Source organism: Pristis pectinata, chromosome 1 (assembly GCF_009764475.1).
Source record: "Pristis pectinata isolate sPriPec2 chromosome 1, sPriPec2.1.pri, whole genome shotgun sequence".
Classification (NCBI taxonomy): Eukaryota; Metazoa; Chordata; class Chondrichthyes; order Rhinopristiformes; family Pristidae; genus Pristis; species Pristis pectinata.
Genome location: NC_067405.1, coordinates 79153587 through 79179114, shown reverse-complemented (window position 1 = coordinate 79179114; position 25528 = coordinate 79153587). Strand labels below are relative to the sequence as shown.

At 46.5% G+C, this 25528-nt stretch overlaps 1 protein-coding gene across 4 annotated transcripts in view; it reads left to right on the top strand.

Moving 5' to 3' along the window:
* The window catches only part of LOC127573094 (mitogen-activated protein kinase kinase kinase 13-like), a 151560-nt gene that overhangs the window by 86917 nt on the left and 39115 nt on the right, over nucleotides 1–25528 (top strand). For all 4 annotated transcript variants that reach the window (XM_052020968.1, XM_052020986.1, XM_052020958.1 and 1 more), the window contains 6 exons: nucleotides 10350–10969; nucleotides 14405–14588; nucleotides 16057–16248; nucleotides 17943–18101; nucleotides 19571–19729; nucleotides 25215–25323. In XM_052020968.1, coding sequence (XP_051876928.1) covers nucleotides 10423–10969; nucleotides 14405–14588; nucleotides 16057–16248; nucleotides 17943–18101; nucleotides 19571–19729; nucleotides 25215–25323 — 1350 coding nt within the window. In that variant the 5' untranslated portion in view covers nucleotides 10350–10422. The remainder of the gene's footprint in view (nucleotides 1–10349; nucleotides 10970–14404; nucleotides 14589–16056; nucleotides 16249–17942; nucleotides 18102–19570; nucleotides 19730–25214; nucleotides 25324–25528) is intronic.

Below are 25528 nucleotides of genomic sequence, written 5' to 3'. Positions count from 1 at the left end.
CGATCGCTGGTGCTGTAATAGCGTCGCGCTAACCGCTACGCTACCATGCCTTGCTACACACCATTTAGCCCTGCATTCAGACTGTTGCTTTTTACAGTTGAAGAATAGAGCAGTACAGCTCGTGAACAGGCCGTTCGGCCCACAATGTTTGTGCTGACCACAATGCCAATTTAAACTGCACGTCTGCCTGCACGTGGTTCGCATCCCTCCATTCAGTGCCCTATTCACTTGCCTGTAGGATTCAGATTCAGATTAGTTTGTTGTCATATTCACTTGGGTGCAATGAAATCCCGTGCTCGAGTGAAGCGTTAGTATGTCTCAATGCCTTTTAAATGTTGCTGGCGTGTCTGCTTCCACCACTTCCCCTGGCAGCGCGTTGCAGGCACCCACCGCTCTCCAGCTCTCATAGAATCGTAGAGTTATACAGCACGCACATGGGTCCACCGGCCCAATGCAAAATGATCTTGCTGCTCTGAGCTGAGGCAGTTATTCTGAATGATTCCCAGTGCAGGAGTAGCAGAAGTTCCCGCTAGACCCACTTCCCATGCCACTCACCTAACCTGGACCCCATGTTGGAGCTCCTGGCACTGCATTTGCTGTTGGTCCATACTACATCGAGCCATATTGCAAAGAAAAGGAATCTTCAGCCCACCATGTCCACGCCAACCATTCCACTATCCCATTTATCTGCATTTGGTCCATAGTGTTCTGTGGCCTTGGTGGTTCAGATACTTGTCTTGATACTTCTGAAATGTTGTGAGAGTACTTGACTCCACCACCTCCTTGGGCAGCATGTTCCAGCACATTATGTTTTATATCAGCTGGAATTCCTTGCATTTTCAGAAATTATTTCCATAGATGTAGCTGTCTTGCTTGCCTGTTTGAGCAGTAGATCTAACATGTTTAGTAACTTGCAGTAGATATACTCATTAGATAAGCTGCATATAAATTCAGCCTGCAGGTCACGATCCAAGTATTCACTGAGGCTGCAATGCATTACAGACTTCTTTGGAACAACTGTGTGATCCCTAATTGTCTCTCCTGATCTTTGATTGTGGGCTTCAAACTTATACAGGTAACTCTGCATGATCTCTGGCATTTAGTTGTAACTTCTCTATCACTTTGTTAAATCGGCCATCAATTGACCGAGGGGCACTGATATGTTTGTCCATGTTGTTCAAGTATCGGGCCCAATTTCTATTAACAGGATCATTTCCTTTCATTTATGGCCTTATCCCAAGTACTTTCATCTTCACCTTCTATTTCAATTAGGTTATTTGTCCTAAAAATTTTCCACCCATTCAGTGTATGAATTTCACTGCTATCGGTCAAGACACCTAGTATCTGCTCACTTTGTGCAGTCTTGCACTTGACAGTTACCAGGCTTGTCTTTTCATTCACAACCAAACATGCAAGCACTATCTTTTCTCCCTTCTTCTTTGAGCGTGCACCTCAGACTCGCTGGAGTTGATCATGACTCACCCTACCAACACAGTCATGTGGTCACTTGATGTCCTTGGCAGTCTCATTCCTTTCGATAGCTGTGATCCTTTGCTGTCCTGTCCATGTCGCCAGTGTAAGGCATGTATTCAGTGAGCTCTCCATCTCTAAGGAAATCCGTTGCATAGTATTTGCTACTTTATTCAAAGGTTTCACTCATTGTCCTGCACACAGTAATAGATGTACTGTATATCTTAATAAACCATAAATTGCATAACACACACTATGCTACTGGCAGAACCAAAGGGAAGGGAGTAAAGGAGAATTTTACCCATAGCAATCAAATTGTTCCTGGTGTAAACATAAGAAAGTAGGAGCAGGAGAAGACCATTCGGCCCCTTGTGCCCGCTCCGCAGTGGCTCAGTGGATAGGTCCGCTGCCTTTCAGTGCTAGAGACCCGGGTTTAATCTTGGGTGCTGCCTGTGTGAAGTTTGCACGTTCTCCCTGTGACCGCGTGGGTTTCCCGTGGGTGCTGCTGTTTCCTCCCACATTCCAGAGACATGCAGATCAGTAGCTTAATTGGCTGCTGTAAATTGCCCCTAGTGTGTAAGTGAGTGGTAGAATCTGGTGGGGGGGGGAGAGTTGATAGAATGTGGGGAGATTAGGATTAATGTAGGATTGGTGTAAATGGTGGGACACAATGGGCTGATGGATCTGTTTCCATGCTGATCTCTCTATGAATCTACGACAGCTTCTATCAGCTCTCATTAGACTCTTGAACAGACCTCTCATATGCTAAAGATGAACTCTTGATCTCCCAATCTACCTCGTTGTGGTCTTGCACTTTATATTGTCTACCTGCACTGCACTTTCCCCTGCCTAGATGGCAAGCAAACAATAGCTTTATACTGTATCTCGGTACATGTGACAAAAATAACCAATACCGAATCATGGCTGATCTGCCCAGGCCTCATCTTTTGTGTACCAGTTGGTATTGGTATTGTTTATCATTGTCACTTGTACTGAGGTACAGTGAAAAAACTTGTCCTGCATACCGATCGTACAGGTCAATTCATTACGCAGTGCAGTTACATTGAGTTAGTACAGATTGCATTGATGTAGTACAGGTAAAAACAATAACAGTACAAAGTGTCACAGCTACAGAGAAAGTGCAGTGCAATAAGGTGCAGGGTCACAACAAGGTAAATCGTGAGGTCAGAGTCCATCTCATTGTATAAGGGAACCGTTCGATAAGTCTTATCACAGTGGGGTAGAAGCTGTCCTTGAGCCTGGTGGTACTGTATGTGCCCTCAGGCTCCTGTATCTTCTACCTGATGGAAGAGGAGAGGAGAAAGAATGACCCAGGTGGGTGTGGTCTTTGATTATGCTGGCTGCTTCACCAAGGCAGCGAGAGGTAAAGACAGAGTCCAAGGAGGGGAGGCTGGTGTCCGTGACGCGCTGGGCTGTGTCCACAACTCTCTGCAGTTTATTGCGGTGCTGGGCAGAGCAGTTGCCGTTCTCTCAAAGTTTTACCTAGTTCCTCCTTCAGCACCCACACTGGCTGAGCCTCCACAACCCTGTGGGGTAGAGGACTCCAGAGATTTACCACCCTCTGTGAGAAGGTGCTCTCCTTTTTACTGCTGGCTCCTGAAAGATTTGAATGTAGCAATATCTTGTGAGGTAACAGTGGAAGGAAGTTGTACTTATAAATTAATGTAGCAAGTTTGGGCAAAGTTCGCCAATTCTGATTGGATGAATTCCTGGAGCTTTCATCTCTCGAACTCCTGCCTCTAACTGCCCAGCCCCCTGCCGTTAATTCCCTTGTGGAACATGACCCTTTCAAATATTTACAAAGCAAACAGAATCTGCATTGCCCAACTGAATGAGACTTGACTGTTAAAACACCCTTTCCCCATCTCTTATACTGTGAAAATTAGAAAAAATGTCTTCAAACAAAATAGAGTCATATAGTCATACAGCACACAAACAGGCCCTTCAGTCCAACTTGTCCATACCAACCAAGATGCCCAACTAAGCTAGTCCCATTTGCCTGTGTTTGGCCCACATCCCTCTAAACCTTTCCTATCCATGCACCTGTCCCAAGTGTCTTTTAAATGTTGTTAATGTACCTGCCTCAACCACTTCCTCTGGTAGCTCATTCTGTATACTGATCATCCACTGGGTGAAAAAGTTGGGCCTCTGATTCCTATTAAATCTTTCTCCCTCTCACCCTAAACCTATGCCCTCTAGTTTTTGATTCCCCAATCCTGGGAAAAAGAATGTGTGCATTCACCCTGTCTATGCCCCTCATGATTTTATACACCTCTATAAGATCACATCTCATTCTCCTATGCTCCAGTGAATAAAGTTCTATCCTGTCCAAATTCTCCCTATAACTCAGTCCCTCAAGTGCCGGCAACATCCTTGTAGATCTTATTTGCGCTTCTTCTAGCTTATAGCATCTTTCCTATAGCAGGGTGACCAAAGGTGAACACAATATTCTAAATGCAGCCTCATCAACATTTTGTACAACTGCAACATAACATCCCAATTTCTACACTCAGTGCCCTGACTGATAAAGGCCAGCGTGCCAAAAGTCTTCCTCACCACGCTATCTACCACTATTACGCCACTTTCAGGGAATCATGTATTTGTACTCCTAGGTCCCTCTGTTCAACAACACACCCCAGGGCCCTACCATTCATAGTGAAAGTTCTACCTCCATTTGTCTTCCCAAAATGCAGCATCTTGCACTTGTATGTAAGACTTAAAAAAAACATGTTATTGGGGTGTCACCTAGGATTTAACTCTCAGCAGTACCCAAAGATTCATCTTTCTCTCTGAGAAGGTCTGGGACACCCCAGGAAGGTTGGCATTATGGGGAATTTTGGCTAATGTGGGGAAAATGATTGACAGTGTGACGACCTCAACACCCTTCAATGGGCCCATCTCTACTGTCTGATCAGCTTATCGATGTGTTGCTGTCAGTATATTCAGAGAGGAGTTTTCTCTCTTGAGTGCCCAGTTATACCTAAGATTACATGGCAGACTGGAGCTCTTTGTATGCTTTAGTATCTCCTACAAGCTTGTGTACAGTGATCAGTGCCCAGCATAAAGGTCTGTAAGTGATATTGGGAAGCCGCAATTATTTTCATTGGGCCCTGTTGAGTTAATTAAATTGGAGCTAGTCACCCTGTGAATAATTCAGAGGGCATCTGGATCCTGTCCTGTTCTTGGGTGTCGATCCAATGAGAAAGGTGACTAAAAGCTTGGTTGAGGAGGAAGCATTAAGAGTGCCTTAAAGGAAACAAATGGAGAGGTTTAGGGAGGGAATTGCAGAGTTTAGAGACTAACCAGTTTTGAGGGCACAGCCACTGGTGGAGAGCTGAAAGAAAGCCAGGATGCCCAAGGCATTTAGTCCATTGAAATATTTTTCTGATTAAGTTGGATGGAGGTGACGCTAAGTGCTATCGGGAGGGGCTGTTAAGCTTCCCTGTTATGCATCAGCTTCTGCTGGTAGTTTTCACGAGGAGTACCAAGTAAAACCTGATTCCAGGAAGGAATTTAGAATGTTGCTAATGTTTCGGATGTACATGCAGGCGAATAACAACAATCAACATTTATATGGGCATTTTGAACATGGTAACGTACTCCAAGGCATTTTACAAACAAAAACAATACCGAGCCAGACAATTTGTTGACTTGGTTGTGAAATTGGCTGAGTGACAGGATCGGAGAGTAGAGATAATGGGTGAGATATGATTAATTTGAGTGTTGCTAAACTGTAGTGGTTAGGGTTGTGCCAGTTGGTTCAAGGACCAAACGGTTGAAAGTTGAAAGGAAGTACCCTCAAAACATCCCTCAATATATCAAAGGTGAAGGGTAGTTTGATTGCTCTGCAGGATATTAAGGCAACATGATAGGTATACGGAAACCGTTTGTGGTAGCTGTGGAGCAAAAAAAGTACAGAAACTGTAAATCTGAAATAAAAACAGAAAATGCTCTTCGTGGTATTCACATTTCAGGTCAATGATCAAGTGTTAACGATTGAGCAAGTTAACTTTGCTTCTCTCACCGAAGATTCTGCCTTTACCTACTGAGCAACTCCATGATCTTGATTTTACTTCTGGTGGCTGGGAGACCAAGACATATGCAGAGGTTAGAGCAGCAGTTGCAGGGTGAAGTTAAGAAACATTTCTACATGTGGAGAATGGTAGAAGTTTGGAACTTCTTTTCACAAACGATGCTAAGTCAGTTATTCATTTTAAATCTGAGATCGATAGGTTTTTATTAGCTAAAGGTACCGAGGGAGATGGGGGACAGGACAGTGGGGGTGGTGGTGGGGGGTGGGGGGGGGAAGCAGGTGGATGGAGTTAAGTCTCAGACTGGCTATGATTTTGTCCATTGATGGAACTGGTGTCTGGGACAAAGTGGTCTTCTCCTGTTCCTGTTATGTCCCATGTTAGTTTAGGCTCATAGACCATAGACATGCACAGTAGTGTAGCAGTTAATGTAACGCTATTACAGCGCCAGCGACCCGGGTTCAAATCCGGCCACTGTCTGTAAGGAGTTTGTACATTCTCCCTGTGTCTGTGTGGGTTTCCTCCGGGTGCTCCGGTTTCCTCCCACATTCCAAAGACATACAGGTTAGGAAGTTGTGGGCATGCTATGTTGGCGCCAGAAGCGTGGCGACAATTGCAGGCTGCCCCCAGCACACTCTATGCAAAAGTGGCATTTCACTGTGTGTTTCGATGTACATATGACCAATAAAGATATCTTACATAGACCAGTGCAGCACTTGCCAGGCCATTCGGCCCACTATGTTGGCTGATCTTGATGACAATTTATACCCATTGTCCTCCTTTGTATCAACCATATCCCTCCATTCCCTTCATATTCATGTGTCTATCTAAAAGCCTCTTAAACTCCACCAAACTGCCTGATTCCACTTCTACCTCTGGTAACCCATTCCAGCCACCTTCCACTCCCTGCGTAAAAAAAACTTACCCCTCACATCACCTTTAAACTTTACCCCTCTAACCTTAACAGCATGTCCTCTGGTGTTTGATATTTCTATCCTGGGGAAAAGATTCTGACTGTTTCCCCTATCTATGCCTCTCATAATTTTAATAACATGTATCAGGTCTCCCCTCAGCTTCTGATGCTCTCGGGAGAACAACCCAAGTTTGTCCAACCTTTCCTTATAGCTCATACTCTCTAATCCAGCAGCATCCTGGTAAACCTCTTCTGTACCCTTTCCACAGTCTCCACATCCTTCTTATAATGGGGCGACCAGAACTGCACACAAACTAGGGGGCATAAATTTAGGGTGAGAGCAGAAGGATTTAAAAGGGACTTGAGGGGCAACTTTTCCATGCAGAGGGTGGTGGAACGAGCTGCCAGAGGAAGTGGTTGAGGCAGGTACAACAGTATCATTTAAGAAGCACTTGGATAGGTACGTGCAGGAACAGGGCTTAGAGAGATATGGGCCGAATGCAGGAAATTGGGACTAGATGGGTGGATACCATGGTCGGCATGGACTGGTTGGGCAGAAGGGCCTATATCTGTACTGTATGACTATATGACTATGATTCTATACTCCAAGTGATAGATGCTCAGATGATATGTTGTGGCAGAATGCTAACATGCCATTCTGTGTGATATTGCACAGAGTGCAATAGGGTGACATAATTCCATAGAATTCATCCCAAGATCCCATCTATACTGTTGGGCAGAGCCAACCTGACTACACTAAAGCAACTACACAGTGTCAGAAGCTACCAGGTTGGTTTGCTAGAATACAAAGTGTGCTTAGCTAGTACGCTTCATGGTATAAATAAGATAGCTTTCTGTTTATTCATAGCTCATTGGTAAATTAAATTGGTAAATTGGTTTGTTATTGTCACATTTACTGAGATACGGTGAAAAACTTTGTTTTGCATGGCGTCCATACAGATCATTTAATCACATCAGTACGTCGAGGTAGTATGCAAGAGAAAAGCGATAACAGAATGCAGAATAAAGTGTTATAGTTACAGAGACAGTGTAGTGCAGGCAGGCAGTAAGGTGCAAGGCCATGACTGAGGTAGATTGTGAGGTCAAGAGTCTATCTCATCATACAAGAGATGTGTTCAAGAGTCTTATAACAGGAGAACAGAAGCTGTCCTTGAGCCTGGTGGTATGTGTTTCAGGCTTTTGTATCTTCTGCCCAATGTGCACAGCTAGGTCCCACAAGCAGCAATGCAATACACAGGCACGGCTATTGTAGAGATGTTTACTAACCACTTTGCACTACAGTGGACTTTTTTGTGTTCTAATTGTGTTCTTTCTTGTATAATTTTGTATAATTTATGTTTCATTTATGTTTTTCTTGTGAATGTTTTGTTCTAACGCTATGTGCCTGTGATGCTACTGCAAGTAAGCTTTTCATTGCACCTGTGCATACATGTACTTGTGCACATGACAATGAACTTGACTTTGACTTTGGATAGATTTTGTCCAGACACAGTATGTTGGAAGTCTGTGACCAGTGGCATACCACAGGGATCAGTGCTGGGGCCCAGCAGGTAAGGCTGTACTAATGGAGAAAGAAAAAACTGAGGTAATATCGCAATTGGATGACTTGTGCAGATACAGCACTTCTGATACAGACTGGGTTAGCTGAAGTTGTAGAATTCATTGTTGAGTCAAGAAGGCTGCAGCGTGTGCAGACAGAAGATGAGGTGTTGTTCCTCAGGCTTGCGCTGGACTCCTCATAACATGGCAGGAGGCCATGGACAGTAAAGCCAGAATGGGATCAGATAGAGAATTAAAATGCGCTGGAGCTTAATCAAAACCTGGAGACCCTGCATGGCTCATTAATGCCGTGAGCGTGCAGGGTGTAATTACAGTAACACCAGGTCTGGAGAAGTGCCATTTCACTGGCTGGCAAGTCGAGATTGTTTGGCTGTCACTTGAGAGAGCTTTTCCTAGCTCTGCAATTTTCCCATGTCAGGTGATGCGTGGTAGTGAAGGATTAACTGCTACATTATTCACATGCTGAAACCAGACAAGCATTATCATCCGTACAAGCATTGCTTTCACCTGGAGCTGGAGAAACCACCAGCCCCTCAGGTGGAAGAAGGAACAGAAGAGAAAAAGGAAAGCCACAGACAGATGGCAGGCAAGTGGGAGAGACTGGTGAAGCTCATCGGATTGTCCCAGTGGCTTTTAAATTCGCAATATACATCTCCCAAGGCAGAGGTGAAAAGACCAGATTTCTGTGGTGCCTTTCACGATGTCAGCCCGTCCAAAGTGTCTTAGAGCCCTTGAAGTATATTCAAGGTGCAGTCACTGCTGTGAAGGAGACATGGGACTCATTATGTGCACAGTTAACCCCACACACAGAGAAATTGCTGCCTCATTTGGCAGTGTAGTAACACTGAAATTAGAGCACTTGTGAAAAGCAAGTAAAAGGTCACAGAATCCTGAGGAGATTCAGTAATAAGTCAATCCATGCAAATGTCAGGGGGAGGCTTTGCGCAAAGCAAGCAAATACCACCACTCTCTGAGTGTGTTGTGGCACTTACTGACAGAGAAATTAGGGTTCTGAATGGCAGTCAATCAGTTCTTGTAACATAAATCCTGGTCTTGCATCGAACCTTCCCTTACTTCTCACATTCAATGTGAGGAATGTCAACTCACAGGAACTGCTCTATTTTCTGTCATTAAGCACTCCCACTACAAGAACTGCACAGGTAAACTCTGCCATGTTCCCCTTACACTGTCCCATCAGACACTTCCAGGGAAGGTTCAGCATTGGTTAAACACTGTGTTCAAATCCCTGCATGCTGTTCCATCAAACGCTTCCAGTACAGGTTGGAATCTTACATTGCTTTTAGTCTTCAACCATGGCTAATACATCAATCTACATCATCCCTCAATCTGCAGGGACAGTTTTCCTAAAGTTGAAAATTGATTTTCCGTTCTCTTAAATCATGCAACGGGATCTTTACATGTGCCTGGGAGTAGGTGAGGTCTTGCATCTGTAACAACGTAAGGCTGAGATTGGCTCTTGTGGCCTTCAGTCACATTATTGGTTTTATTATTATTGGTTTTGCTATTGTCACATGTACTGAGATACAGAGTTTGCACACCATCTAGACAGATCATTCCTTACATAAGTACATCAAGGTAGTCCAAAGAAACCAATGCAGAGTATAGTGTTACTATTACAGAGAAAGCACAGTGGAAGGGCCATGACGATGTAGAATGGGAGATCACGAGTTCATCTTTTAGCATATGATAACAACAGAATAGAAGCTGTCATTGAGTCTGATGGTATGTGCCCTCAAGCTTTTGTATCTTCTACCCAACAGGAGAAGGGAGAAGAGAGAAGAGAGAATAACCTGGGTGGGAGGGGTCCTTGATTATGTTGCCAGCTTTTCCGAGGCAGTGGGAAGTGTAGATGGTGTCAAGGGAGGGGAGGCTGGTTTGCGTGACTAGGCTGCATTCACAGCCCTCTGCAATTTCTTGTGGTCTTGGGCAGACCATTTGCCATACCAAGCCGTGATGCATCTGGATAGGTGCATCTATAAAAGTTGAATTAAAAAAATCTATATGGTGCATCTATAAAAATTAGTATTGGTATTGATTTATTATTGTCACTTGTACCAAGGTACAGTGAAAAACTTGTCTTGCATACTGTTCATACAGAAATTGGTGAGGGTCGTTGGGGACATGCCGAATTTCCTTTGCCTTCTGAGGAAGTAGAGGCGCTGGTGTGCTTTCTTGGTCGTAGTGTTCACATGGTTGAACCAGGACAAATCGTTGGTGATATTTACAGCCAGGAACTTGACCTCGTGCTAGCTGCCCAAGCTACAACTCACCGAGTGGCTGGCTATTCACAAACTGTTTCCTCTTCCTTGCAGGTTTGGTTGCCTGGCCTCGTCATTTGGTTGTGTCCTGGGACTGAACTGAAAGCCACCCCTGGCCGTCTGCCTCATGCACACACACAGTGTAATGGCCAGTCCGCAGGAGGGTCTGACCTGGTCACCCCCCTCTAACCTCCTCAACCAGAACCTGAAGGAAGAGCTGGGGACCCCGGGGCAACGGGCCAAGGTGCCGGTCCGAGATGTGGACCACAAGCCAGCGTACTCTCCCCCCGAGATCCTGGACAACCTGCAGGAGAAGGGGCTGCCCCATGGGGACAACAGCCACTGCTCCAACTCCAACCACCCCGTCACTGTCACCGTGCTGACCAGCCTCAGCGAGGACTCCCGCGACCACTTTGAGAACAGTGTGTTGCAACTGAGGGAGCACGAGGAAGCTGGGCCCACCCTGGCTGCCGAGGATGGGAATGGGAACGGGGAAGGTGGCAATGACGGTGACCACAGCAGACCGGATGAGATGAAGGTGCACTACAACCACTCAGGGTCAGGTTCGGGCTCTGGGTCAGGCGGATTCCTGGAGGGGCTGTTTGGCTGCCTCAGGCCAGTGTGGAACATCATCGGGAAAGCCTACTCCACGGACTATAAACTGCAACAGCAAGGTATGTGCCGTCGGTTACTAACATACTGTGGCTTTTCTCATACTGGTTAGTAATGTTCTGCTTGGCTTTGTACCTGGAAGTTTTCTTCCAATGAACATTGTACAATTTGCATTGTTCCACTTGCAGTAAAACTCCGATAACCCGCTTTCCAATTATTCAGAAATCCTAATGGCATCGTCTCACTAGGTACTGATTACTGCTTTACCTTGCAAGCCAACTGGTCCCGTTTCTAGCACTTCTTTTAAATTCACCAGGTCCTGTTTCCAGTGTTCCCTTTAAGGTCTCTGGGGTCCCAATTCCCACACTCCCTTTAATTCACTAGGGCCCTGTTCTAACACTCACTTTAAACTCACTGGAGCCCTGTTTCCACCATTCCCTTTAAACTCACTGTGTTTCCTACCCACTATGAAACTCACCATTCCCACACTCCTTTTAAGCACACTGGGCCTTATTTCTACACTCCTTTCAAATGCACTGACCCAGTGTCATACAGCACCGAACAGGCCCTTCAGCCCACTACATCCATGCTCTCCTGTACTCATCCCATCAGAAGATACAAAAGCTTGTACCACCAGGCTCAAGGACAGCTTCTATCCTACTGTTATAAGACTGTTGAACAGACCTCTTGTACGATAAAGAACTCTTGACCTCACAATCTACCTCATCATTGCCCTTTCATCTTATTGGCTGCCTGCAGTGCACTTTCTCTGTAACTGTAACACTATATTCTGCATTCTGTTATTGCATTTCCCTTTGTGCTACCTCAGTATACTGATGTATGAAATGATCTGTATGGATGACGTACAGTTTTTCACTGTATCTCGGTACATGTGACATTAATAAACCAATTACCAATTTGCCTCCATTTAACTGTATCCTGCCCTCCCTTCAAGCTGACCTGGTTCTGTTTCCTGTGCGACCTAGAACCTTGCTGGGGCGTCATTTCCACACACACTTTAAACTCATGGAGTTCCATTTCCGGGGCTCCCTTCAAACTCGCGTCTGTTTCTCCTGCTCCCTTCAAACTTACTGAGCTCTTTGGAAGATTTATTGTACTATTATATAACTTCTTAAAATTGAACTGAAGGTGTTTTGGAGTACTCATTAGAATAACATCAATAGTCTGGAAAAAACTGTCAGTCTGACACCAGCAAACTCCTGAGTGTGTCAGATTGGTGGAGTTTTACAGTTTGTTGTACTAATTAGCATTATTTACCTGTCAGCATTCTGTCCTATTTTCTAAGGCGTTATTATGTGTCTGTATTGCCTACCAGTTAGTATCTGCTTCTTTTGTAATTGTGTGCCTTTCAGTATTCTAAGGTAGTTGGTTTATTATTGTCATGTGCACTGAGGCACAGTGATAAACTTTGTTTTGCATGCCATCCATACAGATCATTTCATCACATCAGTGCAAGAGAAAACAATAACAGAATGCAGAATAAAGTGTTACAGTTACAGAGAAAGTGCAGTGCAGGCAGACAAGTAAGTGCAAGGGCCATGATGAAGTAGATTGGGAGATCAAGAATTCATCTTTAGTGTATGGAAGGTCCGTTCAAGTGCCTGTTAACAGCAGGATAGAAGCTGCCCTTGAGCCTGGTGGTACGTTCTCAAGCTTTTGTATCTTCTGCCCAATGGGAGGGGGAAGAAGAGAGAATGTGTGGGGTGGGTGGGGTCTTTGATTATGTTGGCTGCTTTACTGAGGCAGCGAGAAGTGTAGACAGAGTCTATGGAGGGGGAGGTTGGTTTCTGTGATGTGCTGAGTTGTGTCCACAACTCTGCAGTTTCTTGTGGACCCAGGCAGAGGAGTTGCCATACCAAGCCGTGATGCATCCGGATAGGATGCTTTCTGTGGTACATCTGTAAAAATTGGTGAGGGTCACTGGGGATATGCCAAATTTCCTTAGCCTTCTGAGGAAGTGGAGGCGCTGGTGAGCTTTCTTGGCTGTGGCATCTACATGGTTGGTCCAGGACAAGTTGTTGGTGATATTTTCACCTAGAAACTTGAAACTCTCAATCGTCTCCACCTCAGCACTGTTGACAAACAGGGACGTGTACTGTGCCCCACTTCCTGAAGTCAACAACCAGCTCTTTTGTTTTGCTAACACTCAGGGAAAGGTAGTTGTCTTGATACCGTGCCACTAAGCTCTCTTATCTCTTGCCTGTACTCTGTCTCGTCATTATTTGAGATTTGGCCCACTATGGTGGTGTCATCTGCAAACTTGTAGATGGAGGTAGAACAGAATCTGACCACAGAGTCTGAGTGTGTAGGGAGTAGAGTAGGGGGCTGAGGATGCAGCCTCGTAGGGCACCGGTGTTGAGGATAATCGTGGAGGAGGTGTTGTGATGCACTGTGCAGTATGGAATGTACAGACCATGTCATAAGGCACTGTGTACCAGTGACACAATACTGTCCACCGTGTCATGTGATGTTGTGCACTGAGGTGGGCTGAGAACCAGATAGTCTCAGGATGCATGCTGGTGCTGGGGGCCACAGGTCAGTTTGGTGACAGACTTGTTGCTGCAGATTTAGTTGCCATGTGGACCAAGACCATGACACTGCCCTCCCTGCACCGTGCAGCACAAGTGGGGACGGGGCCAGATCGGACCCGCTGCTGGGTTTCCATGTGGGTTCTGGGTTGTAGGGAGCAGGGACTCGGCCAATTAATTGGGACAATCAAGGGAGTTGGGGAAGGGTGATTGTAGGGGTTGGAGGAGTTAAGACTTGAGCTGATCAGTGTTGGGGGGAAAGGGGTGGGGGCAGTACAGACAGTGAGATTAATGAGTGGGTGGAGACGCAAAGGAGAAGAGATGGTGGGCCCTGGGGAAGCTTCATTAAACCTGCTTGTTCCAGTAACGGTCAGTTCAGCAACCAGTGTACACTGACTGGGGACCATGCATCACCAACACAGAGCTGACTTACAGCCAGAAATACCCAGTTAAATTGAAGGCATGGTGGGTTAAGAGTGGAAATGGTTGTAGTTGGATTTCGCTCCAGAAATAAGCGATTTTTAGGTCACAAAATGGTGAAGAAACCCCATGTATACTTCAGTATTATGCACTTCTTGGTGCTGGTATTACTTCCCCAAAGGGGATGGACTTCCTCTGCTTTGGACCCTCACCCACTCATTGATCTCACTACCTCTAGCCTCCAATGCCAATCAACTCAGGTCTCAACTTCCCAACTCCCTGAATTCCCAACTGCCCAACCCTCCAAACTTGATGCATGTTTCTTGGGGCCACACATGTCCCTTGGGGCCTCGTGACCCTTGGAGCCTCATGTCTTGGGGCCACGCATGTCTCTTTGGGCCACATATTCTGGGCCCGTGCCTCTGGAAGCCATTGGCTACTTACAGTATTTCACTTTAGGTTTCCAACGTACACGGTTTCATGCCGAGGTCTCATCCGTTGATGCCACTGTGACTCCTGTTTTGCCAGATTCCTGGGAGGTTCCCTTTGAGGAGATCTCAGAGCTCCAGTGGCTGGGGAGTGGAGCTCAGGGAGCTGTGTTCTTGGGCAAGTTTCGAGGCGAAGATGTGGCCATCAAAAAAGTCCGGGAACAGAAGGAAACGGATATCAAACACCTAAGGAAGCTGAGGCACCCAAACATCATCGCCTTCAAGTAAAGTTTACACGTCTTCCGTCCTTTTAAGCAGAGGGGAGGTGGGAAGTAGATAAGATAAGGATAAGATAAGATGTCTTTATTAGTCATATGTACATTGAAACACATGGTGAAATGCATCTCTTGCGCAGTGTTCTGGGGGCAGCCCGCAAGTGTCACCGCGCTTTTGGTGCCAACATAGTATACCCACAACTTCCTAACCCGTATGTCTTTAGAATGTAGGAGGAAACCGGAGCACCCAGAGGAAACACACACAGACACGGGGAGAATATACAAACTCCTTACAGACAGTGGCCAGAATTGAATCCAGGTCGCTGGCACTGTAATAGCGTTACGCTAACCGCTACACTACCATCTCAGGAGCCCTGCAGTTTGTTCTAGAGATGAACTCACCGACTGAAGTTGTGATCGTGACCTTACATCTCTGGCATGTTTTGGAAATAGTCCAGACTGCTGAGCTGAGCCCTGGTCTGTTTTAAAGCTGAGTGGGAAAGGCGTTTTGCCTGGTCTCGTCCCCGCTCCTGTCTGGTATGGGACCCATGTAGCTGTACAAACTACGAGACAACTGGGAAAAGCGTCTGCAGAGGGAAAGGCTGACGTCTGACTGAATGGGGCTGAGCACAAGGTCTCGGGAAAGAAAAGTCACCCTGACAGTGTTGGGGGAGCTTTACTCAGTATTAGGCAGCTACCCAGGCAGCGTGCGGTGGTGCATAGCTACTGAAGTCCAACGTGTTCCTATCCCAGCGTCACTCAGAGGCTAAATAGAGTTCTTAGAGATATACAGCATGGAAACAGGCCCTTCGGCCCAGCTCACCCCTGCCGACCAAGTTGCCTAACTGAGCTAGTCCCCTTTGCCTGTGTTTGGTCCATGTTCCTCTAAACCTTTCCTATCCATTTACCTATCCAAATGCCTTTTAAACATTGTTATTGTACCTGCTTCATCCACTTCCTCTGGGAGCTCATTCTCTAAACCCACCAACCTCTGTGTGAAGACGTTGCCCGTCAAGTCCCCTTTAAGTCTTTCCCCTCTCACATTAAACCTATGCCCTCTAGTTTTAGACTTCCCTATCCTGGGAAAAAGACTATGATCTTCACCTTATCTATGCCCCTCATGATTTTATAAACCTCTAAGGTCACCCCTCTTCCTCCTACGCTCCAGGGAAAAACATTCCAGACGATCCAGCCTCTCCTCATAACTCAAGCCCTCCAGTGCCAGTAACATCCTTGTGAATACTTTTAATTCTGACGCAAGTACTTAAGCTAGGTCACCACAGAACTGTAAAAGATTGATGGTGGGGCAGTCGTGAAGGGACAATAAGGGAGAAGTAAGAATTGCCACCTACACTTTGTAACCAATGTTTGGTCCACCTACCTCCCTCAGGTTAGCAGTGAAACGAGCTGGGGATTGTTATCGGTGGGACAATCTGTTCTGCTGCAGTAAGAGCAGACTGTGTTTGTCTGTCCCCAGGGGGGTGTGCACCCAGGCCCCATGTTACTGCATTATTATGGAGTATTGTGCCCATGGACAGTTATACGAGGTTCTACGGGCAGGCCGGAAGATCAGTCCCCGGCTGCTGGTGGATTGGTCCTCGGGAATCGCCAGCGGAATGAACTACCTACACCTACACAAGATCATCCACAGGGACCTCAAGTCACCCAAGTGAGTAAATCTGTAAACCCACCAACACGCACATCCATGTAAACCGGTGATATACACACATCGACACATATCTGTAAACCCACCAACACGCACATCCATGTAAATCGGTGACATACACACATCGACACATATCTGTAAACCCACCAACACGCACATCCATGTAAACCGGTGATATACACACATCGACACATATCTGTAAACCCACCAACACACATGTCCATGTAAACCGGTGATATTTTTGGATGGTATTAAGTCACTGGAAGTGAGTTTGGGTACATGATTTAGTCTCTGAGGAACCTTCATAAACTAGATGGGTTTCCACGACAATCTAGTTGCTATGTGCTCGTCACTACTTGTGACTAGCTTTATCAAAGTTCCATAGCCATGGTGGGATTTGAACCGGGTCCCCTGGACTTTAGGTCCAAGCCTCTAGACTGTTATCCGGTAACTTAACTGCTGTGCCACCACCATACCCAGAAGCAATGTGCAAAGACAAATGTATACATATAACTATGGTACACATGCATTGACTAAAATGCACTCATTTACATATAGGCACGTACATGGGAGACACAAGAGACTGCAGGTGCTGGAATCTGGATCAACAAACAAAGTGCTGGAGGAACTCAGCAGGTTGAGCAGAATATCGGATGTTGCTCATCTCACTGAGTTCCTCCAGCAGATTGTTTATGGCTCTAGACACATACATACTTGTACACATCCATATACACATACATACATGAGTGAATGCACATGCGTGCACACAAATAAATAAAATACATATATGCATGTAAACAAAAATAAACGCATCTACACACAAGAGTTCAGAAGCACAAGAAAATTGAAGCCCCTCAACCCTGCCCTACCATTCAGTATAATCGTGGCTGATCTATGCCGGCCTCAACTCTTCTTCTGTGCCAGTTCCCAATAACCCTGAATTCCTCAATCTTTCAAATATTTACTTATCTTCACCTTAATTACACCTAATGGTCTGCCCTCCACCTCCCCTGGAAGCGGAGAATTCCAGAGATTCACTACCCTCAGAGAGAAGAAATTTCTACGCACCTCAGTCTTAAATGACCAGCCCGTCATTTTGTAGCCATGTCCCCTTGTCCATGACTCCCATTGTATGTATGTGCACACAAATATTTACATTCCATATATCCAAATAAACAGATAAGTCCAAGTAAACGTGCATATGCACAGACACATGAAAAAATACACATAAACACAGAACTACACACAGGCAATTCTATACAAGTACACCTCTATACATCAAAATATACATATGCACATATTTAACAGAAAGTGTTGTGCAGGCTGAGATTTAAGAAGGGCATCAGGTGGTTTATGAAAATACAAGAACACGCACACATAATACAAGTGAGTTACAAGCTCCAATCAAGGAAAAACTAGGTGTGTGGTGCATTGCACTGTCTCTGCTGGAACTGTCAGTGTGAGCACTGCCATCAGCCCCTCCCTCTGGTCCATGATATTAAATAGCTGTGTCCTGACACCCTAACCCACATGGCCAGGCCCACACAGGATGCCAGCGATTGGCTATCGTCCCTGCAAAAGCTGCCATGTTTCGCGGGAAGGGAGGGATGAGTTGGAAGGGGGCTTTGAGCAGAACCTACTGTGGCTGGGGCCCTGGTGTCCAATTAAAGGATTCTGGAGCTTCCCTTGTGTTTCAGTGTGCTTGTTACCCACGACGACACTGTGAAGATCTCTGACTTTGGCACCTCCAAGGAGCTGAGTGACAAGAGCACAAAGATGTCCTTCGCTGGCACTGTAGCCTGGATGGCCCCTGAGGTGATTCGCAACGAGCCTGTGTCTGAGAAGGTGGACATTTGGTAAGCAGTGCGTCGGGGGGTTGGTGTGATGGTGTGACTTCCCAATTACAGGCCTTAAGCCCATAATCCTCAGAAAGAATTGAAAATAAAAGTTTTCTGCAGCAGAACTTATGTTGAGGGGCAGTGTGATCAAGCTTGGAATTGGAGTATTATTGTCACATGAGATACCATGATAAACTTTGCAAGCCATCCTTACAGATCATTTCATTACAACAGTAGATTAGGTTAGTACAAGGGAAACAATAACAGAATGCAGAATAAAGTGTTTCAGTTACAGAGACAGTGCAGTGCAGGCAGACCATAAGGTGCAGGGTCATAATGAGGTAGATTGTGAGGTCAAGAGTCCATCTTATCGTACAAGGGGACCATTCAATAGTCTTGTAACAGCGGGATAGAAGCTGTCCTTGAGCCTGGTGGTACGTGCTTTCAAATTACAGAAAGACAGGGCAATGTGAGCAAAAGCAGACTGTTTCCAGTCATAGAGTCAGACAGCATGGACACAGACCCTTCGGCCCACCGTGTCCATGCTGGCCCTAAGGTACCCATCTATATTAACCCATTTTCCAGCATTTGGCCCTTAGCCTTCTATGTCTTGGCATTTCAAGTGCTCGTCTAAGTGCTTTGTGAATGTGGTGAGAGTCTCTGCCTCCATCACCTCATTCCAGATTACAGCCGCGCTCTGGGTGAAGATAAATCTTCCTCATGTCCCCTTGTCTTAAACCTGTGCCATCTGGTTGTGGACACAGATGCTAAAGGGAAACATTTGGCTTGGCATGCCCCTCATAATTCTGTGTACCTGAACTGGTTCTGGGTCTAGAACGAAGGACCACAGACGTAAGATAAAATAATGAAGCACCAGACAGCTTCCTCTTGCTCTGTAAAGATCCGAATGTAATGGGAATTGCTGCCTTGTGCGGTGTGGTTTGGTGCTAATAAGGAAGGGTGAGTTCCAGTGGTCTGTTTCCTGGGACACTGGTGTAGTCTGGTCCCATGTTACTTGAATGCAGTGAATTCAGAGTGTGAGCTGGATTAAAAGCCAGCTCTGACCAATCAACAGCCAGGGTTCTGATTGAGCTGAACGTGAGGGTGGCTCTGGTCTGGTTAGTCTTGCTCCTGGCCTTCTGCTTGTACAGACATGGTTAAATTAAATTAAATTTTATTTACAGCGTGGTAACAGGCCCTTCCGGCCCAATGAGTCCGCGCTGCCCATTTTAAACCCAATTAACCTACCCGTACGTCTTTGCAATGTAGGAGGAAACCCACGCAGACACGGGAGAATGTACAAACTCCTCACAGACAGCGACGGGAATCGAACCCCGATCGCTGGCGCTGTAATAGCGTCGCGCTAACCGCTATGCTACTGTGCCTGCCCAAAAATTTAAGTACCTGATATTTCATATTAATGTCTGCATCTGAAGTGGGGTTAGAATTTGACCTGCATCTTGTGTTTGTCTCCCTCTCTGGCACAGGTCGTTTGGTGTGGTGCTGTGGGAGCTACTGACCGGGGAGGTGCCCTACAAGGATGTGGATTCCTCCGCTATCATCTGGGGTGTGGGCAGCAACAGCCTGCACCTGCCTGTCCCTTCCACCTGTCCCGATGGCTTCAAGATCCTCATGAAGCAAACCTGGTGAGGGGGAGTGATGGCTGTTCTGCAGTTACAGGCAGTTACTCACCGATAAACACAGTTACCTGCTGATAAACACAGTTAGCTACTGATAAACGCAGTTACTCATATCTACTGATAAACGCGGTTACTCACAATTACCTACCGATGAACACAGTTCCCTACCAATAAACACAGTTACTGCCAAAAGTTTAGACGGGGCAGAGTTTGTTAAGTGTGTCCAGGACAGATTCCGGTCACAGTATGTTGACAGGCCGACTAGAGGGAATGCCATATTAGATTTAGTATTAGGTAATGAACCGGGTCAAATGACAGATCTCTCGGTGGGTGAGCATTTGGGGGACAGTGACCACCGCTCCCTAACCTTTAGCATTGTCATGGACAAGGATAGGAGCAAAGGGGACGGGAAGATATGTAATTGGGGAAAGGCAAATTAGGAGGCTATAAGGCTAGAACTTGACATTTTTGAAGGGAAATGTACTATGGAGATGTGGTCGATGTTCAGGGATCTCTTGCAGGATGTTAGGGATAAATTTGTCCCGGTGAGGCAGAAAAAGAATGGCAGGGTGAAGGAACCATGGGTGACGAGAGAGGTGGAACAACTAGTTAGGAAGAAGAAGGCAGCATACATATGGTGTAAGCAGCAAGGATCAGATAGGGCTTGTGAGGAATATAGAGTAGCAAGGAAGGAACTTAAGAAGGGGCTGAGGAGAACAAGAAGGGGACATGAAAAGGCTTTGGCGAGTAGGGTTAAGGAGAATCCCAAGGCTTTTTTCTCGTACGTGAAGAGCAGAAGGATGACAAGAGTAAAGGTAGGACTGATTAGAGACAAAGGTGGGAGGATGTGCCTGGAAGCTGTGGAAGTGGGTGAGGTCCTCAATGAATACTTCTCTTCAGTATTCACCAAGGAGAGGGGCCTTGATGACGCTGAGGACAGTGTTGGTAAGGGCAATGTTCTAGAGTACGTGGATATCAAGAGAGAGGATGTGTTGGAGCTGTTAGAAAATATTAGGACAGATAAGTCCCTGGGGCCTGACGGAATATTCCCCAGGCTGCTTCACGAGGCGAGGGAGGAGATTGCTGAACCGTTGGCTAGGATCTTTGAGTCCTTGTTGTCCATGAGAATGGTACCGGAGGATTGGATGGTGGCAAATGTTGTCCCCTTATTCAAAAAAGGTAGTAGGGATAGTCCAGGGAATTACAGATTGGTGAGCCTTATATCTGTGGTGGGCAAGCTGTTAGAAAGGATTCTAAGAGATAGGATCTATGGGCATTTAGAGAATCATGGACTAATTACGTACAGCCAGCATGACTTTGTGAAGGGAAGATCTTGCCTCAAAAGCCTGATAGGGTTCTTTGAGGAGGTGACCAGGAAGATTGATGAGGGTAGTGCAGTAGATGTGGTTTACATGAATTTTAGTAAGGTGTTTGACAAGGTTCCACATGGTAGGCTTCTTCAGAAGGTCAGAGGGCAAGGGATCCAGGGAGGCTTGGCCGTGTGGATTCAGAATTGGCTTGCCTGTAGAAAACAGAGGGTTGTGGTGGAGGGAGTGCATTCAGATTGAAGGGCTGTGACTAGTGGTGTCCCATAGGGATTGGTTTTGGGACCTCTACTTTTCGTGATATTTATTAATGTCTTAGATGAGGGGGTGGAAGGGTGGGTTAGTAAGTTTGCAGATGACACAAAGGTCGGTGGTGTTGTGGATAGTGTGGAGGGCTGTCGAAGCTTACAGAGGGATATTGATAGAATGCAGAGCTGGGCTGAGAAGTGGCGGATGGAGTTCAATCTTGAGAAGCGTGAGGTAGTACACTTTGGAAGGACTAACTCCAAGGCGGAGTACAAGGTTAATGGCAGGATTCTGGGGAGTGTGGAGGAGCAGAGGGATCTGGGGGTTCATATCCACAGATCACTGAAAGCTGCCTCACAGGTGGATAGGGTAGTTAAGAAAGCTTATGGGATGTTAGCTTTCATAAGTCGGGGATCCAGTTTAAGAGCCGCGAGGTAATGATGCAGCTCTACAAAACTCTGGTTAGACCACACTTGGAGCACTGTGTCCAGTTCTGGTCGCCTCATTATGGGAAAGATGTGGAAGCGTTGGAAAAGGTGCAGAGGAAATTTACCAGGATGCTGCCTGGATTAGAGAGGATGGATTATGAGGAGAGACTAAAGGGCTTTACTCATTAGAGAGAAGGAGGATGAGGGGAGACATGATAGAGGTATACAAAATATTGAGAGGAATAGATAGAGTGGACAGCCAGCGCCTCTTTCCCAGGGCACCAATGCTCAATACAAGAGGGCATGGCTTTAAGGTAATGGGTGGGAAGTTCAAGGGAGATATCAGAGGGAGGTTTCTCACCCAGAGAGTGGTTGGTGCATGGAATGCGCTGCCTGGGTTGGTGGTGGAGGCTGATACGTTGGTCAAGTTCAAGAGATTGTTAGATAAGCATATGGAGGAATTTAAAATAGAGGGATATGTGGGAGGAAGGGGTTAGATAGTCTTAGGTGTGGTTTAAAGGTCGGCACAACATGGTGGGCCAAAGGGCCTGTATTGTGCTGTATTGTTCTATGGTACTCACAACTACCCACCGATAAATGCAGTTACCTACTGATAAGCACAGTACTCACAATTACCTACCGATAAACAGTTACCTATGGATAAACGCAGTTACTCACAATTACCTACTTGTAAACGCAGTTACCTACCAATAAACGTAGTTACACACAGTTAGCTACACATGGTTACCTTCAGTTAAATGCAGTGACGGGGAGTTAATTACAATTAAAAGCAGATACAGGCAGTTACCTCTTGTTAAACACAGTTTCAAACTGTTACTTACAGTCAAGCACGCTTACAAGTGGTTAAATACAGTCAAGTATGGTTACAGGCAGTTACACACAGGCTGGCTGATGCAGAAAGATTGCAGTTTGCCACTGGGGCAGATTAGGAAGAGCCCAGGCATGGAGAACCAGGGAGAGAGTGCGGGGAGTAGATCCTTTGAGGAGAAAGCTGAGTGAAGCGAGAGCCATGGAGCCAGGGTCAAAGAGCAGAGGCAGAGGGAGGTCTTGCAGGGAAAACAGAGACAAAATGAAGAGGACCACAGGGAGGAAGAGAGCCCCGAATGACATCCTGCTGCTTGTCCCTGGCTGTAGACGGCTCCCTGGTGTAGCTGAGTGGGTCACACCAAGGGCCATCCACACAGCGGGGACAGGGAGGGAGGAGAGTGAGGCAGTGACTGCACTCCTTGTGTTGACTGGGGCACTGTGTACATTACTGCCCTCCCGTGGCAGACAGTGGGGCCTACAGGGATGCTGTGAACTGCACCCGCTAACAATCGAGGGCATGAATCAGGCTGATCCACCACTCACGCATGCTTGGACACTTCATCAAACGTCTTCCAGCTCCTTACATCTCTCTCTCTCTCCCTCTTCCCCCCCCTCGCTCTCTCTCTCGTTTTCTCTCTCTCGCTCTCTTTCTGACTGTCTCGCTCTCTCTCTCGCTCTCTCTCTCGCTCTCTTTCTGACTCTCTCGCTCTCTCTCGCTCTCTTTCTGACTGTCTCGCTCTCTCTCTTGCTCTCTCTCGCTCTCTTTCTGACTGTCTCGCTCTCTCTCTCACTCTCTCTCGCTCCCTTTCTGACTGTCTCGCTCTCTTCTCGCTCTCTCTCTCGCTCTCTTTCTGACTGTCTCGCTCTCTTCTCGCTCTCTCTCTCACTCTCTTTCTGACTGTCTCGCTCCCTCTCTCGCTCTCTCTCTCGCTCTCTCTCTGACTGTCTCGCTCTCTTCTCGCTCTCTCTCCTCTTTCTTTTTCCCGGCTGAAACTCCAGTGGTGCTGTGAACAGATGAACAGTTAAACCGAGGCCCCATCTACTCTCCCAGATAAATGTAAAAGAAATCCATACCACCCTTCAATAAAAGCAGCAGAGCTCTGGTGCCCCATGTCTGGGCCAATATTTAACCAAATACAATACAATACAATACAATAGCCAACGCCTGAAACAGGTTACCTGCTGTTTATTATTTTGAAGTTGTCTGTCTTACTTTCCTCCTTTACACCAGTAACTGCATTTTTTTTTATTATTCATTCATTTGCGGGCAGTGCCTCGCTTGTTACAGGCAGTTAACTACAGTTACAGGCAGTTACACAAAGGCTGGCTGATGCAGAAAGATTGCTGTTTGCCACTCAGGAGAGGCACTGGGGCAGATTAGGAAGAGCCCAGGCATGGAGAACCAGGGAGAGGGTGCGGGGAGTGAGATCCTTTGAGGAGAAAGCTGAGTGAAGCTGAGCGGACCTTGCTGGCAGTGCCAGCGTTTATTGTTCACCCCCTAACTGCCCCTGAACCTTGGAGACAGTTAGGAATCAGACATAGACCAGACTGGGTAAGGTGCCAGATTTCCTTTCTAAAAGATGTTAGTAACTTGGATGGGAGTTGCAATGGTCCAGTAGGTTTGTGGTCCCCTTTCCTGATCCCAGCATCTTCTTTTAATTTCAGGTCTATTTTACCTAGGAGATGCAAGATCTCCTAATATCTCATTTTAATTAGTTAAGTTTAAAATCCCCAGCTGCCAGGGTGAGACTCAAACTCCTTCCATAAACCATTAACTGAAGAGCTTCAGAGTCCTGAACTTGTGAAAAGTAGCTTTATAAAATTGATGGCCTAGAAACACAAGCCTTGTTCGACCTAGAACCTTGAGCAACAAACAGTCTTCTGGAGGATCTCAGCAGGTCAAGCAGCTCCTGTGGGAGGAAAGGAATTGTTGACCCTCTCCTGATGCAGGGTATCAACACAAACATTGACAATTCCTTCCCCCCCACTGATGCTGCTCAGCCCACTGAGTTCCTCCAGCAGATTGTTTGTTGCTACAGATTCCAGCATCTGCAGCCTCTTGTGTCTCAATCAAGAACCTTTCTCTCTCTCTTTCTGACTGTATGTTTGTCTATCTCTCTCTCTCTCCCTCTGTATCTCACTCTCTTTCTATCTCTCTATCTCACTCACACTCTCTCCCTCTCTCTGTCTATCTCACTCACTCTCTCTGTCTCACTCACTCTGTATCTGTCTCTCTCTGTTACACTCTCCCTCCCTCTCTCTCACTCTCTCTCTCTCTCCCCCTCTCTCTGTCTCTCTCTCACTCTCTCTCCGTGCAGCTCTCTCCTGATGTTCCTTTCTCTCTCAGTCACCTCTTCTGTTGGCACATCCACAGGTTAGTGGGTTTTGGTCAGCCTTCTGACCTTGGTGGATGCCATGTTCCTTGACCTTTGGAAGGCCACGTGCTGATTTGGCACATTGGGGACGATTGGAAAACCCCCATGTTGTCATGGCAGCAGAAAGGCTGAGAGAGAATCCAACTGACCCAGAACATAGAACAGTACAGCACAGGGACAGGCTCTTCAGCCCACAATGTTGTGCCGAACTAATTAAGCCAATGCACGTAGCCTTGGGCCAGCAGTGGGTGCAGACGTGCTGCTAAACTGGAACTGCTCTCTTCTTCAGGCACAGTAAACCTCGCAACCGACCGTCCTTCCGACAGATCCTCCTCCACCTGGACATCGCATCAGCTGATGTTCTGGGAACCCCTCAGGAGACCTACTTCAAATCCCAGGTAACTTGGCAGGACAGAGACTGGAGACAAGAGATACCCACAGGGCTGCCCTGGTAACACAGCAGGACGTCCCCAGTCTGTACTAAGTTGGCCGAGGTCAGTTGGTTGGAACAGTTGGCCTCAGCAACAAAGCAATAGGGCCAGGTGCAGTCAGTCGGATTTACAGAATTTGGCCACTACCTTTCTTGCCTTACCCATAGTTCAT